Source organism: Archocentrus centrarchus, unplaced genomic scaffold, assembly GCF_007364275.1.
Source record: "Archocentrus centrarchus isolate MPI-CPG fArcCen1 unplaced genomic scaffold, fArcCen1 scaffold_24_ctg1_1, whole genome shotgun sequence".
Lineage (NCBI taxonomy): Eukaryota > Metazoa > Chordata > Actinopteri > Cichliformes > Cichlidae > Archocentrus > Archocentrus centrarchus.
Genome location: NW_022060255.1, coordinates 692,643 through 715,136, shown reverse-complemented (window position 1 = coordinate 715,136; position 22,494 = coordinate 692,643). Strand labels below are relative to the sequence as shown.

Below are 22,494 nucleotides of genomic sequence, written 5' to 3'. Positions count from 1 at the left end.
AACCTGCAGACCTGTCCAGCTCCTTAAACTCTGCGCTGTTTATCTGCTGGAGTCCACTGACCAGGTCAGTGTGATTGTCTCTGCAGTAGCTCTGAGCCTGAGTCCAGTTCTTCTTATTATTATTAATCACATGAAACTTTTTATTGTTTTCATCGTTGCTGTTGAACCAACAGAAAAAGCACAAAAACATCTTTATCAGGTCATTTGTCTCATTCTTCAAACTGACTCTTTCAAATCAGGAATATTTGATACAACACTGATTATAAATTAGATTATATCATTATTAAATATCATATTATCACATTAATGTCCACATATTCTCACCATCATAGCAGATGAACCCCTTAGTCTGATTACATTGAACATCTGCCCATTTGTCCTTTTGTAGCCACACAGTTCTCGGGGTATTTGCCGTCATTTGGCTCCTTATCTCCCCCACCAGCTGTTACTGTCAGAGTACTGTTTCTCAGAGTTACTCCTCCACCCCCCGGGCAGAGACCAGTACCATGTCCTGTTCTTTTCCTGGTTTGCTGTACAGTCCAATCCAGGCTTCTCCTTTATACTGTGGGAGTTCTGGGAGTCTTCTCATGTCTGTCAGGTCAAACACTTTGGCCAGGTCTGTATAATTCCTCTCTGCAGTATGCCTGTGCTTCCTTCCAGGTCTGTTCACATTAATAAAGTGGAACTCATACAGGCCACATGTGAGGAAGAAGCTCTGACCTGAAACAGCAGAAATCTGGTTGAATATTCTGCGCTGATACAAGCAGGAAACTCATTTCACCATCAAAGCGTCCAGTTCACAGGTAAATCCCTGATGTCATCAGTAAGAGTACAGGTTGTTTAACGAGTCCCTGATCAGACTCAGAGGGTTTCGGTGGAACCAAAGGAGCCCTGGTAGCATGATTCACTCACCCATCAGAAGAAGCAGAAACAGACGGCACTGCATGGCGGCTTCTGTCTGACGTTTCTTTGGTTCTGGCAGGGAAACGATGACCTCAGCAGCTCTGCTGTGGTTTGATGGAACGCCGTACGTCAGCACTGATATCAATACTACAGAAGCAAACAACATTGGATGGTTCGATGTAGGAGCAAGGATTATACAGGTGAGATCACAGTAGCAGGAGCACAGTGGTAAAAGCAGGGGGGTGTCCAACTCCCGGCCCTCGGGCCACTTCCAAGCCATCATCGCTTGAGGCTACCCACCTCATTTTTTTCCCAGTGGTGTTTATTTGTAAAAATGTGTCTGTGTGTAACGGCCTTAAAGAACACTGGTGCTTTACCTAAATAATCCGCTCTGTCAGAGCTTTCTGACTACTTTTTACTTTTACTCCCTACATGTTTACACAAGTATCTGTACTTTCTACTCCTTACAGGTTCAAACAAACTCGTTACTTTAGCTTAAACACGTCTGAGAGAAGTTTTTATTTCTGGTCAAGCATCAAACGATCTGAGCCTAAACAAAGGAATCAATAACACATAAGAGACGATCCTACTGGTGTATCCTCCATCACCGGGCTTATGGCATACAAATGGATTAAAGAGGCAAAAGCATATCATTTATGTATGAATTCAATATTTATACAACCAGCTACTTTTACTTTCTTACTTTAAGTACATTTCAGAGCCTGTAATATTGTTTTTACTTTTTACAAGAAAACTCTCAGATAGGTGAAGGATGGTGAGAACAGTCATAGTCAACCCACAGAGCAGCTCCAAAGACCTACAACATCATCCTGCTGCAGATGGTGTCACTGTGCATCGTTCAACTATTCAGAGGACTTTGTACAAGGAGAGGCTGTATGGGAGAGTAATGCAGAAGAAGCCTTTTCTGCTTCTGAGACCTACTGAGACCTTCATGCAGAGGAACAAGGACAACGTTCTGGAACGGCCGTCTCAGTCCCAGACCTGAATATTATTGAAGATCTGTGGTGGGATTTAAAGAGAGCTGTCCATGCTCAGAAACATCAAACCTGACTGAACTGGAGATGTTCTGGAAAGAAGAATGATCCAAAATACCTTCAACCAGAATCCAGACTCTCAGTGCACACTTTCTGTAAATGCTATAAACTTCATTTCCCTTCTCAAATATCACTGTGTTCATCTGCTGTATGATAGATTTAACTGAAATGATTTATGAAGGAAAATCATGGAAATTATCAGGGGTGTCCAAACGTTCCCGTACCACTGTACATTTATTAAGTCAGTGTGTGATGAAACCACATATTTGAGGAATGCTCACAACCTTCAGATTGAATAGAATGTTAAACTGATCATACAACAAACTTTTGCATATCACTGTATGATTATTATTTTTTATTTAAATATTTATTGAATTTGGAAAAACAAACAACAACAACAACAACATTCAAACAAACAAAATAAAGTAGAGATAACAGCACGGACTAAACCCAGCAGCACACACCCAGCATACTTGCTGCTGAGCTCTGATTGTTACTGATCTCAGAGTTAAAGTCATTAAAGTCCCTTTAACTGTGCTCACTGTCATCAGTCAGAGCTGCCAGGTCAGTGTGTTTGTGGAGTCCTGACTCCATGACCTGGTACAGTGAACTTTAGGCTCAGTGTGACCCTAACGATGACCTCTGGAAGCTGTGTGAGCATTCTGTCCAATCTGAAGGTTGTGAGCATTGCTCAGATATGTAGTTCCATCACACACTGCTATAATAAATGTATGATTATTCTTAATAAACGATCATCTGTTTGAAAGAAGCCGTGAAGGAAAAAGCAGCAGTTCAGATGTAGTGGACACACCACCTCTGTACCCACAAACATGAAGGGCAGCTTTGACACTTACCTCTGGTTCTTCTGCTGTGGACGTGCTCATGAAGGCAGCTCTGCAGGAAATAATCATATATACTAACACACACGACTCTGTCTGCCCAGCATCTGCATATTCAAATACACACATTCATGTTTCTGCAAAGATCCAGCACAGGTATCAGTTATGAAAGGACTCATTTACACGGAGCTACGGAAGAAGGAAAGAAAACGCTGCACTGAGGACCGTCCAACACGCAGAGAGAGAGAGGGACATTCACATATGGAAATATGTTTTCCTTGTTTGCATCATATTTTCCTGTTGTGGTGGTGAGGCATGACAGGTACACCTGGACAGGTGTGTTTCTCTGAGTCGTGTTAACAGGCTGTGTGTGATCTGAACACACTGTGAGCCTTTCACAGTTCAAACTGTTCTCATGATAAATTCAGAGCTTTGCTGGATCCACTTTGGTTTTGTGTTCAGAGCTCTGAGGAAAGGAAGCACAGTGGAGCAGGAATCAGCTGCAGAGCTGCGTCACCTCCAGCAGGATTCCTGTACGTGCAGGGATTTGGCCTCGTTTTCCAAAGCAGCAAACAGGAGCGCAGCAAATTGCCTCTCTACGAGCAATATCAACCCCTATTCTGTTGGTCCGGTTGCTGTGGTGTGTTTAAGCTCGAGTCTCATGGCTCAGGCTCGCCATCCGATGTCCTGTGTGTGTGTGTGTGTGTGTGTGTGTGTGTGTGTGCTTCTGTTTGCTTTTATGTGTAATGTCTTTGCTTATATTGGTAAACAGAGTACAGTCAGCATGATTTATGAAGGGCTTATATATAAAATGTGTGACATATGTTTCACAGATTATGGGTCAACAAGTCATTTAAATACAATAAATACAGGTGATCATTTTTGGCAAATACCGAAAATCGCTTTTTGGCAGACGATCACTTTTTGGCACAACAGCAGCACCCCCCCCCCCCCCCCCCCCCCCCACACACACACACACACACACACACACACACTACCTAAACATAAAAATGACAGCCATGAAACGAGGGCGAATCAGCTGTGTTTAAGGGCAGCATTTCCTCTACAACATACTGTCCCACCAACTTTTTCAGCTCTCCCCCCACTAACTGGTCTGTACCAAAGTCCAGCTTTTGTTGTTTGGGTGCTGGGGGGGGCTCCTGCATTAGCTGCAGCTCTGCTTTAGGTGACACAAACTCACAATAGTTCCTGTATTTCAGCTAGAAAACCTGCATCTCTCTCCTCCCTCCATTGTTTCCATTTGTGTTGCTGTGCTGTTATTGTCCTCATGATGAAAACGGGACTGAATTGTCACATCAGCCAGACGTCACTGAAGAAGAAAGCAAAAATATATCTTTGTACTGAGGAAAATGACAAAAATAGTAACATAATCATGTGGATAAGTAACTTTAATCTGATTACTGGGGCCTATTCCAGGAAGCACATTCAAAAAACTCTGAGATCAGCAACTCTGAGTTTCCTGTTCCAGAACAGCTGATCAGAGTTGGTTCAATCAGCGTTAGTGTGAGTTAGTGTGTGTGTGAGTAAGGAAAGAAAGCCATCATCAATATAGCTCTGATACCAGGATTCACCATGGCAACGGGTAAATAAAGGGCGGAGCCTCCATTTTAATCCGATGATGGAGGATCGCACGTGTCAGTGTGGAGCGTGACGAGTCACTTTAATCAGCCTGACCCACTCTGACATCATCACAGACAGAATAAAAGTTTGTTATCAAATATATCATTTCTTTATAATATCTGCTGTCATCATTTACTAGAATCTCCATCAGATGAAGCTGAATCCTAATTTTACATTTGATTTATTAAATCTAATTATTGAGCCTGAAGGACAAACTGCAGGAGACAGAAAGTGAAGATAAAACTGTGGAGAAACATCTCAGACTGAGTTTACTGAGCGACCTGTTAGAGACTGAGACAGCAGCAGAGCTGACCTCAGGTCAGATTGTTACTGAAAAAAAAAGTCATTTATTGGAGAATTTAATTATTTCTGCCATTACTGGATAAAAATGAGAAATGGGATTTAGATAAAAACTGCTTTAATGTTTCCAGTTTAACCATTTTAAACTTCATATCTGAGTGTTCTCCTGTAAATCTTCCGCATGCTGAAGGGTTCTGTGCAGAGACCCACTATCATACTTCCATACATGCAGTGGTTTGCCAGAATCATGACTCCTCAAGAAGAGCTAAACCAGAGCTGCTAGTCCAAAGCCAAGGCTTTCATAGAACAATAACTAGTTTGTTCCCGGCTGCTGAGAATGGCCTGGAAGGGTCTGGAATATTTTGGAACAGCATGGCTGAATAAGGACACGGGTTCTTCTGAGGAACGATTTCCACGTCTGGATTTATTACAGACTGACACGATCCACCTCCGCTCTGACACGGCGGCCGAGCGAAGGCCTTTTAATGTGCTGGATCAGCTGAGCTCTGTGCCGCCTCACTAACATTGTCCTTTCAAGGTTTGAAAAGTGCTTGAAATTTGGATATAGTGCTTGAAAGTGCTTGAAATTGTAACTGCTTTTTAAAAAAAAAAAAAGAAAGTAGCCATCTGATTGAAGAGTTCGTTTATGACACGGAGAAAAGTCCGAAAGTCTAAAGTGAACATTTCCCCGTCTGCCCTGCACGTCTGCATGTGACCTGTCAGTCTGTTTGTGGCCCCGCCCCCTGCCCCGATGACAGAGGCACCGTTTTAATAAGTTTTTGCTGGAAAACTGCAAATTCCAATTATGGATGAGTATGGAATTATATTTAGGTCAAAGGTCACACATGAGCAAAAAAAACACACAAATAATGTCATCCCGCAAGCACAGGTATTCATTCCTCGCTAGAAAAAGTCGCTACAAAAAAAAAAAAAACAATATAAATACCAGGAATACATCACTACAGAAATCCCTTTTTAGCACAGACTGGCTGTTCACATGACACACTGCTCCACTGCCACTGTGTCCAGTGTGGCGGCATGTACATTTGCATACATGCAGTGTACTACAGTGTTTTAATAGACAGGAAAGAGTAACGTTGATACCAAGATTTCTGGAATTTTTCAACACCAGGATGTTTTTAATACTTCCTGTTACATTAAAATACCAAAGAACCAGGAGAAATTAAATGTCATGAAAGAAGATCAACATTTTCTTTGTACAATATTCGGGGGGGTACTTTTTGTACACTTTGGAAAACATTGATAATTGTGAATGACTCCTTAATATGCTGGAAAATGGACCCTGAAAATGCTTAAAAGTGCTTGAATGTGGTCCTGGAAATGGTGCACGACCCCTGACCCCAGTTTAGTTCCAGTGTTCTTCCAGGCAGCCTGGAGGCAGATCCACTCGCTGTCATGGAGCAGTTTCAGTCCAGTGTGTGTGTCTCAAACACGCTGCTCAAAAACTGAAACCTTTTTATTCAGAGTTCAGAAAGCTGTGATATTGATGAGGTCAGGAAGTATCAGAGGCTGTTCATCAGCTTCAGCTGCTTCAGTCTTCATGATTATTTACACCAGAGCAACAACAATGAGACAGCAGGAATGCTGTTACAGGTGTTACAGGTGGAGGACACTCAAAGTTTCCCTCCTCACCTCATCTTTCTGACTGGTTTCCACTAGTCCTGCATTTGGCTCGGGTCAGGGTCACTGCTGGTAGCAGGAGGTCATACCTGGACCCTGCAGAGGTCAGAGGTGGTCCACCTGCTGCTATTAGCCCAGCTCCCATCAGGAAACATTCCCCTAAGTCCAGGTGATCAGGAACATTGTTCCATCACAGCTGGATCTACAGGAAAGATTTCCAGAGCTGTGAGAAAGTTTCTGCTCCTTCCTGATTTCTGTTTTTGTCACACTTTGTTTCAGATGGTCAAACATATTTAATATAGTCAGAGATGACCTGTGGAAATACACAGTGCAGCTTTTAAATGATGATCTCATTTATTAGGACCATAAACGCTGTCCAAACCTGCCTGTGTGACCAACATGCTTTTACACAGGAGTGTGTGTGGTGCTGTGACATCACCCTCAGCTTTGTGGACTCACAGTTTAATGTGTCACTTTAATTATTTTGCTTTTTGGAACCAGAACCAGGATTCTGCTCAAAAGTTAGAACCAAACCAAAATTACACATTTCTGTGACTCCTCTCTCTAAATCAGAGGAGGCGCCTCCTTCTGGCCATTAGAAGGAATGCAGGTTTGAGGCACTTTCAGATCCAGTGCAGGGAAAACTGGTGTGTTTGGACTGAACAGGTGACAGTTAGCTTTGTGCTGCCCCCAGCTGGCCACAGACTGTAGGTGTAAATGTTTCTGAGTGTCTGTGATGAGGAGTTTGTCCTTAAAGAGTCAAATAAATGAGCGACAGGTTTTCTTGAACCTTAGTGGTCATTAAGCAGTGAGCTCTTCTTTGTTTTATGTCCTCTGACACTCTAATCCAACACAGCACACAAGGAGAGAAAAAGACTGAGGCCCCGTTTACACAACACTGTTTCAAAATGAAAACTGTGTCGTTTTGATGCGTTTCAGCCGCCCGTTTAGAACAGAGTGAAAAACGATTCGTTTTGGAAACGGGGTTCAGAGGGCAGAGTTTCAGAAACGCTCCGGCCTCCTTTTTCATGTAAACACACAAATACGGTGCGTTTTGGAAACGGGGGCACTCGCACATGCACACTATGGTTGCCAACGCCACAGTTTTACACGCATGCACTAACAGATGAACAATACTCGTTAGGGTTAGGATTCATGAGTGCTTCAGTGAACTTGGAGTAGTGTGAGTCACAGTGGATCTCTTCTTGTGTTTGAGTGTTGTGTGCAGCAGCAATACAACCTCATTGTCAGTCCACACAAAGCCTCACACGTCACAGCCTCTCTAAGTGTGTGCGTGTTCTGGAAACAAGCTTGGAAAAAACAAAAAAAAACACCACCAGCTTGTGGCCTGGCAGTGGGAACTACATCGTTTTCAGTGTTTCATGCATCTTTGTGTAGATGCAGTTTGTTTCTGAAACATATCCATGTAAACGGGAGGCTGAAACACAGCAAAACGTGTAAGCAGGGCCAATCCCACTCTGAACTCCACAGTGTGTGTGTGTGTGTGTGTGTGTGTGTGTGTGTGTGTGTGTGTGTGTGTGTGTGTGTGTGTGTGTGTGTGTGTGTGTGTGTGTGTGTGTGTGTGTTGCTTCCTGTCAATCCCAGAATCCTTTCTTCCAGTGCTGCTCTCTGCTTATCCACAGGAAACTGGAAGAACCTGAACACAACCTTTATACTCATGTATGAGGTATTACTCACAGTTTCTGAGCCACACACACACACACACACACACACACGGTGGAAACATGAAAAGACAAATAATCAGAAACTTACTGAAACAAACAGCTGAGGGAATTTTTTTCATTTTAGGAATGTTTCAAAGTTCCATTACAAGGAAAATAAAGGCTTGGTTACATTTGGTGTGTGTGCCAAAAATTAAGGGCTAACAAATGAAGAGGAGCAGAGTGAAGGATGAAGGTCGTCCATCAGGCTGAGTGTGTCCTCAGTTTCCTGTTGAGAGACAAACAAACTCCTCACATACAAGGTCTTGAATAATCAGGCCCCATCTTATCTCAAAGACCTCATAGTCCCATATCACCCCAACAGAGCACTTCACTCTCAGACTGCTGGCTTACTTGTGGTTCCTCGGATACTTAAGAGTAGAATGGGAGGCAGAGCCTTCAGCTTTCAGGCCCCTCTTCTGTGGAACCAGCTGCTGGGAGACTTCCAAAATCCACTGAGGATTTCTTCCCTCCCCTTGTGTTTATATTAGGGGTGGGACTCAATTAAAAAAATTAATCTAATTAGAAGCTTTGTAATTAATTAATCGAAATAATCGCATTTTAATCACATTTAAATATTTAACATAATAAATATTATTTAAGTTTGGTTGATGAATGAATCAATTTACATTAACTTAAATTTCAAAATATTGTTTATTTTCCCACCACAGACCAACAAGGGTGGAAGTGCTCCTGTGATAAGCAACCTCCTGAAATTAAAGTTAAGCATCATAACTGGATAGTTTTATTCTACATTAATGTCTCACTTAATATAGTTGGAAATGAATCATTCTCTCAGCTGTATTCCTTGATGTTGTCATGCTTGTTTTAACAGCTTATTTTGAATTAAAGACTTAAAATTAAACCACAAAAAGGAGAAAAAGTTCATTCTCTGTTTAACCAGCTGCTTCTACACAGCTGTGCTTCACACTCACAGTTGCTAGGCAACATGAGCTAGAGAGGTGAGGGCAGGTGAAGCTGATATGAAGACTAGACCGTCCAATTTCACAGCTGCTCTTTGCGGTCTTCGTGGGCTGTGAAGGACCCGGTCTACCTGGGCCGGGTCCTTCACAGGATTTGGACACAGCTCATCACATTGTGAGTCGATATAATCTGTATGCCTGGAACTCGTGCACTGAGAAACGATGTGATTTTTTAGATTCTGTCTGTCACAGTTGAAGTGTACCTATGATAATAATTACAGACCACTTCATACTTTGTAGGTGGGAAACTTGCAAAATCAGCAGAGTATCAAATATTTATTTTCATCTCTGTAAATAAAATTAAACTGGAAACTGAAAAGTTCACATTTGTTCACAGACTCATGATGGAAATGTTACCTGCTCTCACTGATGAATACACAACACCTGTATCAGCTGACTGTTCTGTAACACACACACACACACACACACACACACACACGCACACACACACACACACACACACACACACACACACACACACACACACACACACACACACACACACAGACAAGTTTTACTATTAAATTATAACATTTTGTAATGGTGAATGTGTGCTGTTGTTGTCATGGTTACCTCGCCTCCTGCCAGCCTTCCTCTGGTCCTTGATGACCACCTGCTCATAGGTGAGCTCAGCAGCACCTGCACACAGAGATATGAATGAACTGATGCTGGAAGAACCTCACAGTTGGTCCAGTTTCAGCTGAGCTTGTCCAAACTGACCCTGGAGCTGAAACTCTGCTCTGTGAGGGTCATGATGCATGCTGGTTAGAACTGTGAGCTCACACAGGAAGTGGAGGTTGCTTTCCCATGTGGATTTTGCATGTTCTTCCTGGGTCTGCGTGGCTTCTGTCTGGTTTCCTCCCACAGTCACGCACTTTAGGTTAATCAGTGATTCGAGCGCTGCTTTGTGCCTGAAGCTGTAGAACATTCAGTCTCCTTTACTCGTACACCGCTGTACTATTGCAGTTTGCAGAAAACAATCTGACCTTCATTCTGGCAGATCGATTCAGAGGCCTCAGTGAGTTCTCTAAACTAGGCCATCATCGATTCACCAAAACACTCTGTTCCTCTATCATGATTTTGTCAAAGTGTTCACATTTTTTCCTGACAACATTATACAGGAACAAGCTCTGAGTGCAGATTAGTGAGTGTCAGAAACAGAATCCAGGATAAAATGTGAAGCATCACAAATACATGAGGAAGATGGCCCCTGAGATGAGCTGCTCCAAGAATGCCTCATGCAGCTCAAGACACATGATGATGATTAGCAGGAGGAGGAAGGATGGGCGCGCCTGAACGAAATGTACGATTGACAGACATCAACATATCCTGATATCAAAAATCCTACCAGAGGCTAGAAAAGGCTGACTTACAGGACACCACAGAGGATCTGATCATGACAGCACAAGAACAGGCCCTAAGAACCAGATCCATCCACTGGACCCAAGCTGCAGACGGTGCCAAGTGTCTCTGAGACACATAGTAGCTCATAGTAACAGAATGTCAGCGTACACTGAGAGATACTGTGAAGGGGCTGGAACAGGAACATCTGTGCGTTATATAGATTAGAAGTCCCAGAGTCCCAGTAGGAGACACCACTGAAGGTGGATAAGAACAACAGGGCTAAGGTCATGAGTAGAATAACACCTGTGACGCTGCCTCAGTGCATTGCTGTGATCTGTCTCTGGTTTGTTTGTGAATTTTGCCATTTGTCTTTTGCCATAGAACCAGATGTTCTTACACCAGAGATGAGCTCATGCAGATCAAGGCCAAAACCCCTGAGGACTTATTTACAACATTCATCACCTCGTCTGCTAACATCTTGGCTATTCTGGTTCACAAAGTGAGACTCTGTATGAGAGGAACGTGTGCCAGAGCGCTCTTGTGGGCTCCGTACTCTGCTCCTGGGAATATTCTCTCCAATGTACGGCAAGAAAACAGATTTACTCCAGCTACTGATGATTTTTCTTTACAATATAAAGCACCTTGAGATGACTGATGTTGTGATTTGGTGCTATATAAATGAAGTTGAAATGAAATATTTCAGCTAGCCTGCCTGCAGTCCAGACCATCACCCACAGAAACATCTGGAGCTTCATGAAAACAAATCAAAATATATAAAACAGCAGCTCAAATCCTACATCATCAAGAATGGAAACATTTGGATTTAAACTGAACAGTTTTTGTGACAAAGATTCGCAGGTGAATCTGAGAGAATTCATACCATTTTCTTCATTTTTTTTCTTGTACTGGAAAGAAACTCGAACTAGAACCACAACCAGAACCAGAAGAACCACAGGAAGAAGGCCTCCAATGAGTGCTGTGAGAAAGGAGGTGAGAGGTGAGGAAGTGTTCATAGGAGGAGGAGTGGAGTCTGAGCTTGTGTGTGTAAGAGGAGGAGAATTTGTAGGAGGAGGAGAATCTGTAGGAGAGATGATGGATACTGTTCAGTAAGTTTATCATCGTATCAGCAGGTTAGATCATGTCTGTAAACAGGAAGTGATGTCATGGTCCTGACCTCTGACCCTCAGAAAGCTCTGAGGAGATGGTCCAGATATATCAGTAGCACACCAGTAGAGCCCTTCATCAGACTGTGTGGCCTGTCTGATGACGTGCTCTGCTGTAAGTACAGATCCAACAGGACGTCCATTAAAGAAGAAAAAAGCAGCAGCTGTGTCACCGCTCCTCTCTCTGCAACGGAGAGTGACATCATTTCCTGTCCTCACAGGAAGTGCAGGAATCTCCAGGATGACAGTTTTATCTGACCAACAGAGACACAAACAGAGTGACACAAAGTGTGATAAAGATTACTGTGATGCTCCTTTCACCCTGAAGGAGCTGCTTGATTCCATTGACTCTCTTAAGATCAATAAATCTCCAGGTTCAGATGGCTTAACTACAGAATTTTGCAAATGTTTCTCAAAGCAGTTAGCTCAATTTATGCAACAGGTTTTTATAGAAAGCATATAAAACAGTGCACTCCCTTCAAACCTTAATTAAGGTATCATCACATGGATTCCTAAGCCTGACAAGGATGTACTTCTTATTGATAACTGGAGGCCTTTTTCTCTCCTCAATAATGATTACAAGATCTTTGCCAATATGCTTGTTAAGAGACTTAAAGCAGTCCTGGACACAGTTATTGACAAAACACAATCAGGTTTTATGAGAAATCATCACATCTGAAATAACATCAGACTTGTACTGGATGTACTGGATTACTCTGAACTGATAGCTGAAAACAGCATCATTCTCCTCCTGGATTTCTATAAGGCCTTTGATACAATAGAACATCAATTCATCTTTTGTCCTCTAGAAAAATTTGGCTTTGGTACTGACTTCTGTAAGTCCATTCAAACCCTGTATGCTAACAGCAATAGCTCTATCAAACTAAAATGTCCCCCAGATTCAACCTCAAACGAGGTATCCGGTAAGGGTGTCCACTTTCACCCTACCTATTTTTATTTTGTACACAAATTCTCGCAACTCATGTTATTAACAATAATATTCAAAGAATCGCCACAGCTGGTAGGGATATTTTTATTAGTCAGTTGGCCGATGATACTACAGTCTTTCTAAAAGATGCAAATCAAATACCGATTGCTCTCAATATCATCGATGACTTCTCTAAGGCTTCAGGTTTATGTGTGAATATTAAAAAATGTGAACTGCTACCAGTCAAAAACTGTGATGCCCAGTCCATCTGCAATATTATGGTAAAAGAGGAGGGTACATATTTGGGCCTTGTGATCACCAAGAATCAAAAATTAAGATCCTCCTTAAACTTCACTCCAATCATTCAGAAAACTCAAAAGAAACGTAATCAGTGGTTACAGAGAGATTTATCTTTGTGGGCAGAGTGTTATTAACTACAGCAGAGGGACTACAACTAGATGGTAAAACTATTGATCAAATGCTTTTCAACTTCTTATGGAGGAATCTTACACATTATATAAGAAAAAGTGTTGTAATGAATAGATATGAATCTGGAGGACTTAATTTTTTGGACTTTACCACCATGAATAACACATTTAAAATTAATTTGGCTCAAAACTTCATAAAAAACCCTACATCAATTTGGAAGTTTATCCCCCACTACAGTTTTTCCCATTTTGGTGACCTGCACTTCCTTCTAAGGTGTAATGGTGCAGTGTGTGTTGGGCGGTGGCCGAGGGCGGAGGCCCTGGCAGACCGATCCCCGGCTATCGAGATTGGCTATTGGGACATGGAATGTCACCTCTCTGGTGGGGAAGGAGCCTGAGCTAGTGCGTGATGTTGAGAGATACCAGCTAGATATAGTTGGGCTCACCTCAATGCATGGCCCGGGCTCTGGAACCAGTCTCCTGGAGAAGGGCTGGACTCTGTTCCAGTCTGGAGTTGCCCTCGGTGAGAGGCGACGAGCTGGGGTGGGTATTCTTGTATCCACCCAGCTTGCTGCCTGCACGTCGGAGTTTTCACCGGTGGATGAGAGGATAGTTTCCCTGCGCCTACGGGCTGGGGAACGCTTATGTGTCGAATGACTGGGCGGGGTGCTGGAGAGTGCTCCATCTGGTGACTCCACAGTCTTGCTGGGAGACTTAAACACTCATGTGGGCAATGACAGTGAGACCTGGAGGGGCGTGATTGGGAGGAACGGCCTGCCCGAACTGAACCCGAAGGGTGTTTTGTTGTTTGACTTATGTGCAAACCACAGTTTGTCCATAACAAACACCATGTTCGAACATAAGGATGTCCATAAGTGCACATGGCACCAGGACACCCTAGGTCGCAGGTCGATGATCGATTTTGTAATCGTATCATCAGATCTGCGGCCGTATGTTCTGGACACTCGGGTGAAGAGAGGAGCTGAGCTGTCAACTGATCACCACCTGGTGGTGAGGTGGATCAGGCGGCGGGGGAAGATGCTGGACAGACCTGGTGCACCTAAACGTATTGTGAGGGTGCGCTGGGAACGCCTGGCAGAAGCCCCAGTCTGGGAGAGCTTCAACTCCCACCTCCGGCAGAACTTCGACAGCATTCCGAGGGAGGCTGAGGACATTGAGTCTGAATGGACCATGTTCCGCACCTCCATTGTTGAGGCTGCTGCTCAGAGCTGTGGCTGCAAGGTGGTTGGTGCCTGTTGTGGTGGTAACCCCCGAACCAGATGGTGGTCACCGGAGGTGAAGGGAGCCATCAAGCTCCTATCGGGCTTGGTTAGCCTGTGGGACCCTGGAGGCAGCTGACAGGTATCGGCAGGCCAAGCAGAATGCAGCTCGGGCAGTGGCCGAAGCAAAAACTCGGGTGTGGGAGGAGTTCGGTGAGGCTATGGAAAAAGACTTTCGGATGACATCGAAGCGATTCTGGCAAACCGTCTGGCGACTCAGGAGGGGAAAGCAGTGCTCCACTGACATGGTTTATACTGCAGGTGGGGTGCTGCTGACTTCAATTGAGACTATAATCGAATGGTGGAAGTAATACTTCGAGGACCTCCTGAATCCCACTGACACGCCTTCTGTAGTGTAAGCAGAGTCTGGGGATGAGGGAAATGACTTGAACATCACTGGGGGTGAGGTCACTGAGGTAGTTAAACAACTCCTTGGTGGCAGGGCCCCTGGGGTGGACGAGATTTGCCCTGTGTTCCTGAAGGCTCTGGATGTTGTAGGGCCTCTGCAACATCGCGTGGGGCTCTGGGGCAGTGCCATTGGACTGGCAGACCAGGTGGTTGTCCCCATCTTTAAGAAGGAAGACTGGAGGGTGTGCTCCAACTTTCGGGGGATCACACTCCTCAGCCTCCCCGGAAAGGTCTATGCCAGGGTGCTGGAAAGGAGGGTCCATCCGTTAGTCGAACCTCGGATCCAGGAGGAACAATGCGGTTGTCGTCCTGGTCGTGGAACGCTGGACCAGCTCTTTATCCTGTCAAGGATATTCGAGTGTGTGTGGGAGTTTGCCCAACCAGTCTACATGTGCTTTGTGGACTTGGAGAAGGCATTCGACCGTGTCCCTCGGAGTATCCTGTGGGAGGTCCTGCAGGAGTATGGGGTGTCTGGCCCGTTGTTACGAGCCATTCAGTCTCTGTACAACCGCAGTGAGAGCTTGGTCCTTATAGCCGGTAATAAGTCGGATTTGTTTCCTGTGGGTGTTGGAGTCCGCCAGGGCTGCCCTTTCTGTTCATAATTTTTATGGACAGAATTTCTAAGCGCAGCCAGGTGGTGGAAGGCTTCTTCCTTGGTGGCCTCAGAGTCTCATCTCTGCTTTTTGCAGATGATGCGGTCCTGTTGGCTTCATCAGGGGGTGGCCTCCAGCTCGCAGTGGAAAGTTTCGCAGCCGAGTGTGAAGCGGCCGGCATGAGAATCAGTATCTCTAAGTTTGAGGCCATGGTCCTCAGCCAGAAAAGGTGGAGTACCCTCTCCGGCTCAGGAATGAGTTCTTGCCCCAAGTGGAGGAGTTCAAGTATCTCGGGGTCTTGTTCACTAGTGATGGGAGAAGGGAGCGGGAGGTCGACAGGCGGATCGGGGCTGCTTCTGCAGTGATGCGGACGCTGCACCTGTCTGTCGTGGTTAAGAGGGAGCTTAGTGTAAAAGCGAAGCTCTCGATTTACCGGTCGATCTACGTTCCTACCCTCACCTATGGTCACAAGCTTTGGGTAGTGACCGAAAGAATAAGATCACGAATACAAGCGGCAGAAATGAGTTTCCTTCGAAGGGTGGCTGGTCTCTCCCTTAGAGATAAGGTGAGGAGTGCGGCCATCTGGGCAGGGCTCAGAGCAGAGCCGCTGCTCCTCCACATCGAAAGGAGCCAGTTGAGGTGGCTCGGGCATCTGATTAGGATGCCTCCTGGCTGTCTCTTGGGTGAGGTGTTCCGGGCATGTCCCACCAGGAGGAGGCCCCATGGTAGACCCAGGACACGCTGGAGAGATTATATCTCTTGGCTGGCCTGGGAACGCCTTGGGGTCCCTCCAGATGAGCTGGAGGAGGTGGCTGGGGAGAGGGAAGCCTGGGCTTCTCTGCTTAGGCTCCTGCCCCCACGACCCGGCCCCGGATAAGCGGAAGAGAATGGATGGATGGATATATATATATATATATATATGAATGTGTGTGTGTGTTTTTTTGTCATTGTAATGGCAAGAATTTAAAACTACTTTCACCCCTGGTCGCAGGTGAGAACGTCTCGCTTTCTGTACCTGAAACACTGATGGAGATTTCATCGCTCTGCTGTCCCGATGAGTTTATACAGGAGTAATTTCCATCAGAGGAGAAGGAGCGATCCAGAACACAGGAGGAACCTTCAGCCCTACCAAAGCCTGCAGCTGCTCCACAGTCCTCAGTGAGTCCTCCTCTGGTCCTCCTCACCGTCCATCCATCAACTGTCTGTTCATCATCAACACAGCTCAGAGACACTGAAGAAGACCCTCTGAAGAACTGCTGAAGGTTTGGACTGACAGACAGAGAGACTGGAGGACAGACACACAGAGTAAATGTGTTTGTGTTCTTGTTGGAGTCTCTGATTGTTTCACTTCCTTCAACTCACCTGCAGAAACAGTCAGTGCAGACAGCAGCAGCACACACACACCTGCAACAGGAGAACAGAAGTCACTAAAGGTCAGAGGTCACTGAAGTTCAGAGGTCACAAAAGGTAAAAGCACACTAAAGATCAGCGGTCACCAAAGGTGAGTGATCTGAAGTTCTTAGGTGACAAGGGACCCGTGGCAGGGTCTCCCAGGGCAAACTGGTATTGCATCTGGAACACTTCAAAATATGATGAAGAATATATTCTCTGAGTTACTGGAACAGCAAAGATGAGGTAGAGATGTGGAACATCACCTTTCTGGTGTGGAAGGAGGCATAACTAATCAGAGATAAGAACAGCATAGCATGGGTCCTGGGACCAATCTCATAGAGAGGACTGATGCTGAATGCAGCAGCACCAAGATTCCTCTACTGCAGTGGGCTGCAAAAGTTTGAGCACCCCTGGTAAATTTCATGATTTTCTTTTATAAATCATTATTTGTTTGGATCAGCAGTTTCAGTTAAATATATCATAGCAGATGAACACAGTGATACAGTGATAATAACAACCTCATCGTCAAATTTGCTGACGACACCACAGTGGTCGGACTCATCTCAAAGGGAGATGAGGCAGCTTACAGAGAGGAGGTCCTGAAGTTGACAGCCTGGTGTTCAGAGAACAACCTGGTACTGAACACCATGAAAACCAAAGAGATCATCATCGACTTCAGGAAGCACAGGACTGACCCAGCTCCCCTCTACATCAACGGAATGTCTAACTAGCGTGTGGAGAGGGTCCACGCCTTCAGGTTTCTCGGTGTCCTAATCTCTGCTGATCTCTCCTGGTCAGATAACATCACAGCTGTTATCAAGAAGGCTCAGCAGCGACTTCACTTCCTGAGGGTCCTCAGGAAGAACAACTTGGACTCAAACCTGCTGCTGACCTTCTACCACTCATCCATTGAGAGCCTGCTGACGTACTGTATCACAGTATGGTACGGCAGCTGCACTGAGGCAGACAGGGTCAGGCTTCAGAGGGTAGTCAAGACAGCACAAAGAATCGTTGGCTGCCCTCTCCCCTCCCTGATGGACATCTACACCTCCCGCTGCATCAGCAGAGCCAGGAACATCATCAAGGACAGCTCACACCCTGGCTTTGACCTGTTTGACCTGCTGCCCTCTGGCAGGCGCTACAGGAGCATCAAAGCCAGAGCAAACAGACTCAAGAACAGTTTCTTCACCAGAGCAATCACCACCCTGAACTCTCACACTCAGCCACCGTAACTGTGCAACACCCACATCTCTGTGCAATATTAGATTATTCATACTGAACAATATCTAACATTCCTATATTGTGTAATATCCAGTATTCATTCACTAGTGCAATATTCATTCACCAAGTGCAATATTCATCATCTTCATTATTATATGTATACACGCATTTACTTTCTTACAATGTACAGATGCACCAATGTAGGTATGTATGTATATATTTTTATACATTCTATTTTTTGTATATTTTACACATTGTTTATTTTCTGTATATCTCTTGATCATATTGATTATACTAGATTATAATATTTTTATAATATTTTTATTTTCATTTTAGAGAGTTTGATTTTCTGTTACATGGCACTGAACAGGAGTGGCCCTCCAATCTCATTGTACATCCTGTATAATGACAATAAAGGCATTCTATTCTATTCTATTCTATTCTATATTTGAGAAATGAAATGAAGTTTATAGGACTTACAGAAAGTGTTCAGTAATTATTTACACAAAATTAGGCAGGTGCATAAGTTTTGGCACCCTTGTTGTTTTATTGATTTGAATACCTTTAGCACTAATTATATGTTCAACAGAAATTGCTGATCTGAACAACCAATGATCTATAAAGGAAAATCATGAAAATTATCAGGGGTGTTCAAACTTTTACATACTACTGTATTTGTAAGAGTCTTAACCAGCATAGACTTTGCTCTCAAAATGTTGTACAAATGTTTGTCACCAGAGTCAGAATGGAATCAGGGAAAATCTGTTGCTCCTGTTTCCTGAAATAATCTAGAGAAGGAGCTGAAACTGTCAGAACTGGTCACGATGTGGAGTTTAGTCCATTTTTGTGGAACCTAAAAACAGGTCTTGTGGTCAGTGTGACTGCTTTTAATGCCGCTCTTCAAATGATTTGTTATTGCATTTGATTTGCATGTATGTGTTAGATTGCTGATTACTAGTAACTTGTCAGATTGTTATGTGCTGCATTTGTTGTAACTTTTGCTGCCCTCTTGTCCAGGTCTCTCTTGAAACAGAGATTTTAATCTCAATGAGACTTTTTTACTTGGTTAAATGAAAGTTCTCTCAGTCTCTGAGACAAAGAATCGCCCGGCAGCTCCTACTCATCACTCATGTTGGTTCTTCAGCATTAGTTCAGAATCAGAATATCCTTTATTGCCATTGTGCAGCGATGGAACAACAAAATTGTGTAAGCAGTCTCTATCTAGTGTCTTAATAAAATAAAATAAAAATAAAATCAATGCATACTTCCACAGATTCACACTCATTCCTCTAGATCAGTGTTTTTCAACCTTTTTTGAGCCGAGGTACATTTTCTTCAGTGAAAAAATCACGAGGCACACCACCAGCCAGAAATGTTAAAAAATGATACTCTGTAGCCTATATTAACAATATAGTCATTCTTATCAAAGTGTCTTGAATATGAATCAAATAAACACAAAAAGAACTTTATCATATAATATATATCTTCTTTCAAATAAAAAGTGCACTTAACATGTCCACTTCAAAAACACAGCTTGAATTTAACAAATGCCACAACAATGTGGTCTTACAGTAGAAAACTTCAGTGTTTTGCAAACTCTAATTCTGTCCAAAATCATTCTATTACCAGGAATAACACAACACAACAATACATGAGATAGAGGCAAGCTCACAGCTAATGCCAGTTTAATATCATCATCATGCATAAGTACCCGTATAGTGTTTTAATGGATGAAGGTTATCATTGATAATTATAAATATGTATGCTGTGTGTGTTTCAGATAGCTCTCATGTTGCAAAACTACCGCTGCAAACTGTCGGTCTGGGGATTCAACCGGTGCTTTGCGCCTCCAGTTTCTTGCTGTCGGGTTTTAAAAATTGCAGTGAAGGAGTCGCACTCATGCCTCTGCTACTGACGACACTCCCTGGCCAATCAGTGGCATGCTGTACTCTGCGTCATATTTTTATGTCGCCTTGGATCGCTTAGAACCTCGGGTGAGTGATTACGGAAAACATGTACCTGATTCTAATGGAGATGCCGTCAAATCGCACCGAGTCGTTCTGTATGGAAACGCTGCTTCATTCTCTTGTCTCTATGTACAATGCAGTTCGCTACCTGCTGCTATCTAGTCTAGTGATATGGAAGAGTATTACATGATTATGCTCCCAGCCACTACTACAGCACAGACACTCATGGCATATTAGGTGAAACTGGATAATTTCCCACGCCACACCTGACGAGTGCCGCGGTACACTGGTTGAAAAACACTGCTCTAGACGTATACCCTGCCCAGCAACCCACCCTCCAAATACACAATTCTGCTTGCCCCCCACTCCACTAAACAATTGCATTCATTTACACCTTCTAGTATCCAGAGCATCATTATTCAGAAGTCTAGTAGCCCAGGGAAAGAAAGTGTCTCTACGCTGGTTTGTCCGGCTCTTCAGGGCCCTGTATCTTCTGTCAGAGGAGGTTGAATGGAACTTGACTAGGGTGGGACGGATTTCCCAGGATCTTCCTAGCCCTGTTTAACCCTGGGTAGTTCTCCATGTCATCTAGACAGGGCAGGGGGCAGCCAATTATTTTCTCAGCAGTCTTAACGATGGTCTGCAGGGCCTTTCTGTCCCTTACTGAACAGCCAGCATACAACACTGTGATGAACACTGTGCTGTAGCCTCTGCTGAGCCTCTGTGACCACCGCTGACCTCTTGGTAGACCAAGTTAAGTCTAACTAGTTAGTTAATGTTGGATATGGATAAAATAACAGAAATGTTTGATAAAATTCAAAGTAAATCAGCATTTCTATGTGGTGATTGTAACAGATTTTGAAAGAGGAAACCAGATCAGTTTATGAACTCTATGTACAGTACGGGCTTGTTTCCTGTGATAACTAAAGCAACGAGAATTTCAATACACAGTGCAACTGTTATTGGCAATATTTCTGTCAATACTAGGAATGATGACAGTATGTTATTAGGTGGAATGACTGATGTGAGTGATCATGTCCCTGTATTTATTATTTATGAGAATCAATATAGTACTATAGTACAAGATTCACCACAGATATTTATAAGGAATAGATCAGCTGAGGCTCTGAAGGCTTTGAGAGAAGACCTCCAGAAACAGAGATGAGATGATGTGTATAAAGCAGCACGACTGTAGGAAGAGTCTGAGTGTTAAACTTTATGAACATGAGACTAAAACTGCCACAAAGAAGCAGCAGAAAGAGTTTTTGGAGCATAATTTGGTTTTCAAACTACAGCAGTTAGTCTCCTCATTCCCCAAACACTCAAAGTGATGTTGAAAAGAAGAAATGATGCAGCACAGACAGAAACCTGATGATGGAACAACGTAAACACGTTACTGTATCAATTTACTGTATCAAGAAGAGTAGATGCACTATATGGAGACTGTGTGCCTCAGCATTTAGCTGTAACCTTATGTGGTCTGATGGTTTGTGGCTGAGCTGCTGTGGTTCCTAAATGCTTCCAATAATTCCACTCAGAGCTGATCGTGGAACATTGAGGAGGGAAGAAATTTCACAAACTGACTTTGAGCTGTTGCAGCACCACACTCAGATTCCTTAGAGAAAGAACGAGCCGTTCTTTCACAAATATTTGTACAGCCTGCAGAACCAGGTGCTGGATTTTACACAGGTGTAGCAATGGGACTGAAAACACCTGAATTCAGTGACTTTGAGCTGGAGGCCAAGATTTTTATCCATAGAGTTCATATTTGTAAAAAGAAAAGAACATCAGGTTTCTCAGGTTCAACACTTCCGGTTTTCCTCGTGGTATTTTCTAATGAACACAGGCTTTGAAGGTTTAAACTGGAATCCTGCACCTCTATTCCTGATGGAAACGTGTGTTTTCCTCTACGAGTGTGTGTCGGAGCTCCGATGATAGAATGAATAAATGAAAGTGGGACTCACCGAGGAGCAGAGATGCAGACGGAGTCTTCATGGTGTCTGAATGTCTGAGGTCTGAACAGCACAGAGACGCCTTCAGCTTCATCAGTTTCCTGTTAACACTTTCACAGCATCGTTATCTGTGCAAATGTTCTTGCTGCCAAGGGTGGCACCACCACTCATCAAGGTTAGAGGTCAGTGACTTTCACACAGGGACAGCTTTGTTCCCTTAATAAACAAAATCATCAGTTAAAAACAGCTTTTGTGTTTATTCTGGTTATCTTAGTCTAATATTATTTTTGTTTGATGATCTGAAACATGTAACTATGACAAATATGCAAAAAACTAAGACATCAGGAAGAGGAGAAATAATTTTTCAGGGCATCGTGTGTACTTTTTATTCTGTGTAATTCCACAATAAGTGGACTGATTTTAGAGAGTGGGGGTGGATGGGGGTGGAGGTTGGGGTTTGGGGGTGTATGTGAGGATGAGTTGCAGTGCTGTTTGGGCTCATTCAGAGTAACTGGAAGGGAGGATAACCTTTTTAGACTCTTTCTCTAACTGCAGTCTGGAACTTCTTACATGTGTATAACTGTGTAGTTACACCAATAATAAGCCCAACATGTGACAGTGCAGTTACTGAAACCTAAACAAACATGGGGTCTAGTTGATGAGCTTGATTATTATGGTATGTATGGCTTGTGATCCTTGTTTTTAGGGGACAGGAATGATGGTGAAGGCCTTGAA

At 43.7% G+C, this 22,494-nt stretch overlaps 1 protein-coding gene across 1 annotated transcript; it reads right to left on the bottom strand.

The window, feature by feature from the left end:
- Positions 1 to 472: 472 nt before the first annotated feature.
- LOC115775834 (uncharacterized) lies at positions 473 to 21,802 on the bottom strand. The gene is made up of 8 exons (XM_030723357.1): positions 21,772 to 21,802; positions 16,590 to 16,631; positions 16,243 to 16,512; positions 11,602 to 11,844; positions 11,308 to 11,505; positions 9,657 to 9,722; positions 913 to 1,050; positions 473 to 720 (listed from the first exon to the last, which is right to left on the bottom strand). Exons 1-8 carry the CDS (start codon positions 21,800 to 21,802, stop codon positions 473 to 475), a joined length of 1,236 nt encoding a protein of 411 aa, XP_030579217.1.
- Positions 21,803 to 22,494: the final 692 nt, after the last annotated feature.

Bases quoted from the DNA above. Each gene is read 5' to 3' on its own strand.
- LOC115775834 (XM_030723357.1), bottom strand. From the start codon at position 21,802: ATGAAGACTCCGTCTGCATCTCTGCTCCTCG. The intron at 11,506-11,601 runs GTCAGGACCATG...TCTCTCCTACAG, and splicing joins GAGCTTTCTGAGGGTCAGAG to ATTCTCCTCCTCCTACAAAT. The intron at 1,051-9,656 runs GTAACCATGACA...TTGCTTCTGTAG, and splicing joins GAAGGCTGGCAGGAGGCGAG to TATTGATATCAGTGCTGACG.